An 8,012-nucleotide genomic window follows, 5' to 3' on the forward strand; every position below is an offset into this window, starting at 1 on the left:
TTTTTTTTTTTTTTACAGTTTTTTCCAACAGCTTCTACCACCTGGACCAAACATCAATGACAGGCATCACTGTGGGGGTTTCCATTGCCCTCACGTGCATCATCATCTGTGCTTTCGTCATAGTGTGCAGAGCCAAGCACAGGTAGAAGAAACTTGTCTTTTGATACGAACGCCTCAGCCAGGTTGACTTCATGTTCCCGCTCCCTGTAGGAAACCCTCACCTGTCAAATTGAATGGAGAAGGAAGGAACGTGTCTGCCGCCGCAACGACTGAAAACACCGACGTGAGCGTTGCCGTGATGAGCCAGATTCATTTTATCGATAGCAAGGTGCTGAGCACAATATTCTGAGAGGATGGCGATACTGTATTTGAACGCCTGTCAAATGAAAGCCGTGATATTATACGGAGATGGAGAAATTACTCTATTTGAATTACATTTCTTGGCCATTTTTTAAAAACGGTTAAGCTTTTTTTTGTTCCCTGTCGCAGGGTGGCACAAATCTCATCATAAATTCCCTTGGTCCGGTCAAGGCGAGTGCTACCACTGAGAAGAAAAACAAATGGTTTCCCTTTAGTAGCAATGGCAAAAAGAGCAGTAGAGATGTGCAGGTAAGTAAACACTTTGCATTTATCCTGTTACTAAATCATTTGAAATCAGACCTATAAACAGTAAGACAATCCAAACTTGAGCTTTTTGTTTAGTTTGGTTTGTTATATTTCAGGACTCAGGAAGCGAAGCAAACTCTTTATTCTCATTGTACAGTACATGCTAAATTCAACTAACCATCAATTTTGGTTACAGTATGGCAAAGTGTGTGCTTTTTAAAAAAATTTTTGCAAGCAGAAAAGTATATGGTTTCTGCAAAATAGCAAACAGGACACATTTGCAGCTCCAGACATGTTTTTGGGTGAAATATGGCTCTTTTAACATTTTGCCAACCACAAAGTAAATTCCGTTGTTCATAATCTTCATACGACTGCGACAAAGTATCTTGTGAAGTATAATAGATCGTGTCCTTAATTCAGTTGTGCAATAAAGCGGCAAGAATATTTTTAAAATACATTTTGACAATACAGAAGTTATTTGAAACACAATACTGTAAAAGGTTATAAAGTTCAGTACTTCTATCTGTTAAACAAATACTTAAACCTGTAAATTGGGTTTGTTTTTTTTGGTTTCAATGTACAATAGAGTAGTTAATAAGTAAATAAATAAAGGTTCCGACTTTTTTGCCTATCGAAAGACCTTTTTGGAACGCAGACCTAGCAAAAAATGATAGATATTTATACATTTTTCCCTAATATTTGCACCCTCTGTACTGCAGCAGACAAGACGAGAAGCCCCCTCCTGCCATCTAGGCTCTACTATGCTGACCTACAAAGAAGAGACTTCACCCTCTACGGAGCAGCCGGCCTCACTGCAGCCTCTGCTGGGGCTTCCGGGAGATTGCGAGGGCTCGTCCAGCAGCGAGGGCAGCCATGCCACCGCCGACTCAGGACGTTTCTCACACGACGAGACAAAGATGAGCAACCTGTCGTCCGGCGCCAGCAGCCGTCAGCCGTCCGTGTCGGCAGAGGACGGCAGCGAGGTAGAAGAAGCGTGCCGGATTGTGCGGTGCACTCAAACGGATTTGAGGTTGGTGGAGTCAGTTCAGGAGCTCTGCTGTCATCAGGAAGCTCAACGCGGTCAGCATTCGCTCTCAGCGTGTGAAGTTGTGTGACTGGGTGTGTATGGAAGGCCAATTTAGCATTTATTCCATATCCTTGATATTCATCTTAAGCTCTAAGGCAGTGCTTTATTCATTGTAAGAGTACAGCGGTTCTTAACCTGTAGTTCGGTGAGACAGTCTCAGGCGTTCGGTGGACCCTCAATACTTCATGTCAAGCCCCACTTGCTGCAAATGACCACGTGACATTGCTTGGCCAATAAGAATTTAGCTTGCTCAGGAGTAGAGGTAAGATCGGGCATAGAAAAATCCAGCCCAACCCGGCCAATGGGGATTGAAGAGGGAACCTGGGACCGAGCCGGAAGCGACCCTGAATGTTCCTATTATATTTGTGAAGAAGAGGAGGCTTTTATCTCTATGACTTTTTTTTAAATCATACACCGTCATTGTTCTTATTTTATATTTCTTTGTAGAGGATCCTCGCCATGGACTCTGCCCCCCTCTCCTACAGCATGGCCCGAAAGGGGGACAGAATCCATCGTAAGGAACCTCAATGACAGGGGATGATTTAAAAAAACGTCAGCGAGAGAGAAGCCCGGCCTGAACCAAACGTAATGATTGACATTTTTAGGCCCGAGCCGACTCAGGAGAGAAACGTCATGTGAATGTTCGTAGTAAGTTGCGCAATTTCTCATACTATAATAATAACTCATACTAACTATGTTGAGCAAAAAAAAGAAAGTGGTCGGATAAATATGTAGGATATGGCTTTTCATGCAATTCAAGTCTCCAATGGCTAAACTCAAGGAACACTTTGATAAACTGCATAGATTTTGTGTGACAGCTTCTTCCTCTTTGGTTGCTCTTTGGCACACTCCCGCAATAATATACCAATCCTCTGTTCCATCTTGAGTCTTCATACAATTCCAAGTCTTCAAAAGACTTTTCAGCTGAGACGTTTGAGGTAGTCCAACGTCCATTCAGTCCAAATTTTAACCTCTGAAAACTCACATATTACATTGGCTTCGCTGCCTGTTTTACAGAGGAGAACTTTCTCACCCGAAAAAGAAAAAAAATATCACCTGATTTCACAGCTAATTTTCTATCTGAACAGACTCCAACAGCCACTCAGTCTTAAGTGAACCTCATTTCTTTCCTACTTTGGCTCGGTGAGTGGATGTGTCTCTGCCCGTTTGTTTTGCCATGAGGGTTCGCATTTACGTCTCTAAAGTCTGCCGCAGTGGCCGCACTGTTGTGAGCTTGCTAAGCTGCATGCGTGCACGGCGCATGTTGGCTGGGCAATACGTATACAATGTCATTGCAAGTTTACCTTATGTATCACTGGCTCTAGAATTTGATTTTATGCGCTGAATAGATTTTCTTGTGTGCAGAGATGTGAGACCACAGTAGCCAGACTTGCAGCTTAGAGGGAAGTATTGAATTTGAAAAACAAAAAACCCATTTTATTTTACACTGTAGTAGGGGTTTGGTGAATGCGCATATAAAACTGGTAAGGTTCGGTAGCTCCAACACGGTTGGGAACCACTGTACTGAATGCTTACAGTAGTACGTTTTTTCCGACTACAATTACCACTCTACATACGAGATACATTTTTCCCCGATCATGCTTAGAATTCTTGTATCAAACAACTTATCCTCATTAGAAATAACCGAACACCATGAATATGTTCCCGGCCTCCCCAAATCAACCAAATTCACCCCGACTTTTATATTTTACAATTTGTGAGGAAAGAAAATCTGGACACCTCAAATTTTGGGGCAACCTTAGTTGGGGGTAAAATACAACAGCAACAAAATCGGAATATTTGAAAACTGGTAAGCTAATGCTGATGGGCTTGCATGCATCGATTTTTACAGTGTTACAAGCTCTTGTTTCTTGTTTTCTAGTGAAATAAGAAAAAAATACATACAAATATGAAACATTGTCTGCCAGTTGGACACATTTTTAAACCCAATTTTCAGGTTTTCCCCCTGAATAAAACAAAAATTAAAAAAAACTTTATTACCGGGTAATAAAAATACAAATTTGACAATGATTTGGGAGAAGAAGGGATTCAGTATCAGTCAGACATTATCTCCGTAGTCTTTCTGCTAATTAAGTCTTCCTCGAAATAGACTTACTGATTAATGGACATATATCATTGATATTGAATATGCTTAAATGGCTTTCCTCGTGTATATTGTATGCACACGAGTGTTAGGTTTTTTCTAAGGTTTTATCCTCAGACCTGCTGAATTTGACCTATTTTGTGGTTGCAGGTGTTCCATTTTTACTTCTTTTTTTTTTCAAAATTTCTGTTTTTGTTTGTTTACTTGTTTGTTTGCTCGTTTGTTTGTTTTTGCATGTCATTGAAAAACGAAATCTCACCCGCCATGAATGTTGAAAAAAAAGTATATTTAAGAGAGTTTATCACTGGAGTGAAAGGGACGTCCTTTTCGCTGATGATCTACCTCGGTTGGCTTGCCAACTTAACTTCCTCCGTGTATTTAATAACTAATGTGTTATGCATCTTGACATAACCTGTGATACTTCCTGATGTTTTTTTTTTCGTCATCCCATTTCGTTTCGATTGTCCTTTTTTCGCTGGAACGCAAGGGCGAAGCTTTCATTGCCATCTGATGCGGATGCAGAACAAACATATCTCTCCTCGGAGGTTGCTGAGGTCGGGAGCCATTACGTGTTTTCTGATCCGTTACGGCGTCGTGGTTTTGAAGCAAGTCATGTTTCTAATTGAATTGTTTTTTTTTAATGTGTTTCTAAAGCTGCCTTTGCTGTTCCTGTTTCGATACTACCTCCTGTTGATTTTTTGTCGGCTTACTTCAACTCAGGGAACAAAAAAGAAATCATGTAGTGTTACATGGTGAACTGACAGGGTATTTTCTCAGTGCTAAGTAAGTTGTGTGTGAATTGCCGATTAGATTTTTGCTCTGAATGTATCTCTGTGCCAGTAACTGAGACCTCCCACTCAAGACCCAAACTATTATGGGAATGTTTGTTTTTTATGTATTTTTTGTATCTGTCTACCACTTCTACCTTCACACTGTGTCACTGGACATACAGCAAGCTTATAGGCGGCCATTTGTTTTCAGTGTTTACTCCACATGCTTGATCCCTGCACTAGTAATTCATACTTTTTTCTCACTAGTGAAATTATTCATTGCACTTTTTTGAGTTTGTAGAAATCTTATCTCACTTTGTAATTTTGATTGAAACACAAGTTTTATTTCCCCAGATTTAGTCGTAGATAACGATTAATAAACATCAACAAGTTACCATATCGAGAGAGAGAGAGCACTAGAGCAGGGCAGTCAAACCGTTTTAAAGCGGTTAGCTGTAGGTTAAAAGAATTTGCATTGAGGCCAAGAAATAAGGGGAAAATGCCTGATTTATTTATTTAATTGTTATGTACATGCCGATACAAAGATTTGAATCTAATACCTTGGCAATACATAAGGGAAAAAGAAATGTAATTCTGTCCAATTTTACATGCAAACGTTTTATTTCATTGTATATTTGGTTATAAAGGGACTATTTCATCCAATTGGTTTTGAAAAACATCAATCATAAGTACTTTAATTGAAACAAAGTAGTCTAATCTCTCCCATTTTGAGCACTAAATTTAATCATTTGCATTTAAAAAAAGCTTTTATTTCTTTAGATTTGATGAATATCTTAAAAAAGAAAATTGACATCAGACAGCAGGCGCTCAGAGGCCAACTCAGAATCTGATTGGCTATACCAACAGCCTTCTCAAAGATTGTTCTGACGGTACACGACCTTCAGGATTTTTTGTGAGGGCCTCTGGCAGACATGGGACCAAGTCACACATGTGCAAGTCTCAAGTAAGTCTCAAGTCTTCACCTTCAAGTCCCAAGTAAGTCCCAAGTATTTTTTTCTTGGGCAAGTCAAGTCACAAGTCAAGTCCCGAGTCTTAGATTGCCAAGTCCAAGTCAAGTCACAAGTCATAAAAACAGCGACTCGAGTCGACTCGAGTCCAAGTCACTAAGTCTCAAGTCCCCATGTCTGGCCTCTGGTTACATTTCTGAGCCTAGCAACAGGCTCAATGACTGAAATGTGATTGGTTAAATGTAACCAAGTAGATGCAAGAAAATAAAAGGAAGCTGATAGACAATTTGAAATTATTTAACAAATATTCATGGACAAAATACAATTAACATCATATCTTAGATGATTTTTAGGCCAACAGAGAAGGCCCCTGACAGCCCACCACTGCTCAAATGTTATCCCACTGACAAAGAAGAGTGTACTGTTACATATACCTTAAACTTGTTATTAACACTACGCAAAATAACTGAAATAAGTTTTCATAAAGTTGTAATAAAAGCATACTACTTTTCAAATACAATAGTTAGGAATGCTAGTAGCGGGTTATATTTTACCAGTGCACTGAATTTGTCCTACTAGTGAAAAACATAATATACTATACTAATGCAAGGACTATAAACTGTGAATGAAAATGTGGAATAAACACTCAAACATCGTCCGCATTTCGATAATTGGCCTTAACGTGGACACGCCCCCCACTTGGGAGGCGGAGCCAACCTGCAAAGAGTGATTGAACAAGCACGCAGCGAGTGTTAAATAATCAGGGACGAAAGTGAAGAATGTCAACGGACGACCGTTCGACTTCCTGAAAATTTCTATTTTTTACGAGAAGGTTTGTACTACTGAGTACACAATATACTTAAATCTAGCTCAGAATATTTTTTCTTGTTTTTCTTTAGAGTAGATAAAGATTAGCACTTGTCTGCCAAGTAGTTTTATTAATTTTTATTAGCAAACCAATTTGCAGCGGTGACCCACGCTAGAAACCAAAGACATGTTTGCATTCCTGACATTTTGTTTGCTTCTAATTAGGGCTGAACAAGTTTCCAAAATAATGTGATGGCGATTTTTTTTTCACTTCCTTATAATTATAAAGGACCAATCCTTCAATAAATGTATAAATAAATAGAGAAATACTCACAAATATATGCCGTATAAATAAATCAACACATACAATAATGTAAGAGCTCAGTGTATGACATAAATGCGATTTATTCATATATTTATACATTTTCTCATTTATTTATTTCTGTATTTTGTCATATAGTTTTCCATGTATTTTCTCATGTATTTTGTCATGTGGTTTGTTGTGCATTTTGTCACAACAAAATTATATTCAAATTCCCAAACTTTTTACCCATTTGTTGATTAGTGATGAACGAATCAGTAATACGAGAAAAGCTTAGCCAATTTGACCCGCCCTCCTCATTTGAATAACGTTTTATCGTGATAAAATACATAACAAAATAAACGACAACATCAATTACAAGTCAGGTGGCACAACGCATGACAAAATTAATACAGAAATAAATAAATATCAAAATAAATGATAAAATACAAATGTATATGAATACATTGCATATATCTGTTTACGTATCACCTGATTTTTTTAAATGTATTTGTTCATTTCTTTGTATGGAATATATTGTAACTATTATTCTTTTTATATACATTTATATCTCTAATGACTGGATTGGTCCTCTATACATAGTGTAATATTAGTTTAACACACACTGGGAAAAACTGTCATAACATAAGCTAGGAATATTCGATACCACTCTTTTTCTAGACCAGTAATCACTGATGGTGAATACTGATACCACTAGTAAATAAAATTCCCTGAAGGAAAAAATAGATGATAATAACAACTTTCCATCCATTTATAGATATAGATTTGTAGACATATCGAAGCCTGCAGACAGTTGTCCTACACTGGGATGCTGTCGATATTTGATTGATTGTTCAGCCCTAATTCGAGTCTTGTCGTCAGACAGAGAATGCGGATTAATCAAATGCTTTTGACCAAAGAAGAAGATCAGTTAAAGCGCTGCTCCTCGAAACGAAGCCTTTAATGCACACTAGTGGCCTTGAACTGTGTTAAGTTCTCCAGGGAAGTGCCAGCAGCATTCGACAAACACCCCCACCCCGTCCCTAGAAGCGACGATTCCTAATCATTCCGATGCTGCACGCGAAAACAAACAACCCCCCTTCCAAGTTCCTCCAAAGCTGATGCGACCAGATATTTGTACATTGTAGGTAAGAAGTATATCGATTTTTAGTGATCTGCGGAGCGACAGTGCAGCCATGTGATCGCAAGTGTGCACCCAATGATTTTTTTCTGTGATTTAGATTGATTGATTGTTTTTTCCCCTCTGTTCATCCAAATATAAGAATAGAATGAATTCAGAACCATCACAATTGAGAAAATGGAAAGATAAAAAGTGCTGACGGGAAAAAGCTGGAGCTTATTTAGGTCC

At 38.6% G+C, this 8,012-nt stretch overlaps 1 protein-coding gene across 1 annotated transcript in view; it reads left to right on the plus strand.

Annotated features, from left to right (window-relative positions):
- prtga (protogenin homolog a (Gallus gallus)) overlaps positions 1-1,721 on the plus strand; it is a 52,097-nt gene extending 50,376 nt beyond the window's left edge. Inside the window, exons 16-19 of the mRNA XM_088333273.1 lie at positions 19-142; positions 211-328; positions 490-609; positions 1,326-1,721. Coding sequence (XP_088189399.1) covers positions 19-142; positions 211-328; positions 490-609; positions 1,326-1,721 — 758 coding nt within the window. The remainder of the gene's footprint in view (positions 1-18; positions 143-210; positions 329-489; positions 610-1,325) is intronic.
- The last annotated feature ends 6,291 nt before the right edge of the window (positions 1,722-8,012 follow it).

Source organism: Urocampus carinirostris, chromosome 4, assembly GCF_059441175.1.
Source record: "Urocampus carinirostris isolate Australia breed hairy pipefish chromosome 4, RoL_Ucar_1.0, whole genome shotgun sequence".
Classification (NCBI taxonomy): domain Eukaryota; kingdom Metazoa; phylum Chordata; class Actinopteri; order Syngnathiformes; family Syngnathidae; genus Urocampus; species Urocampus carinirostris.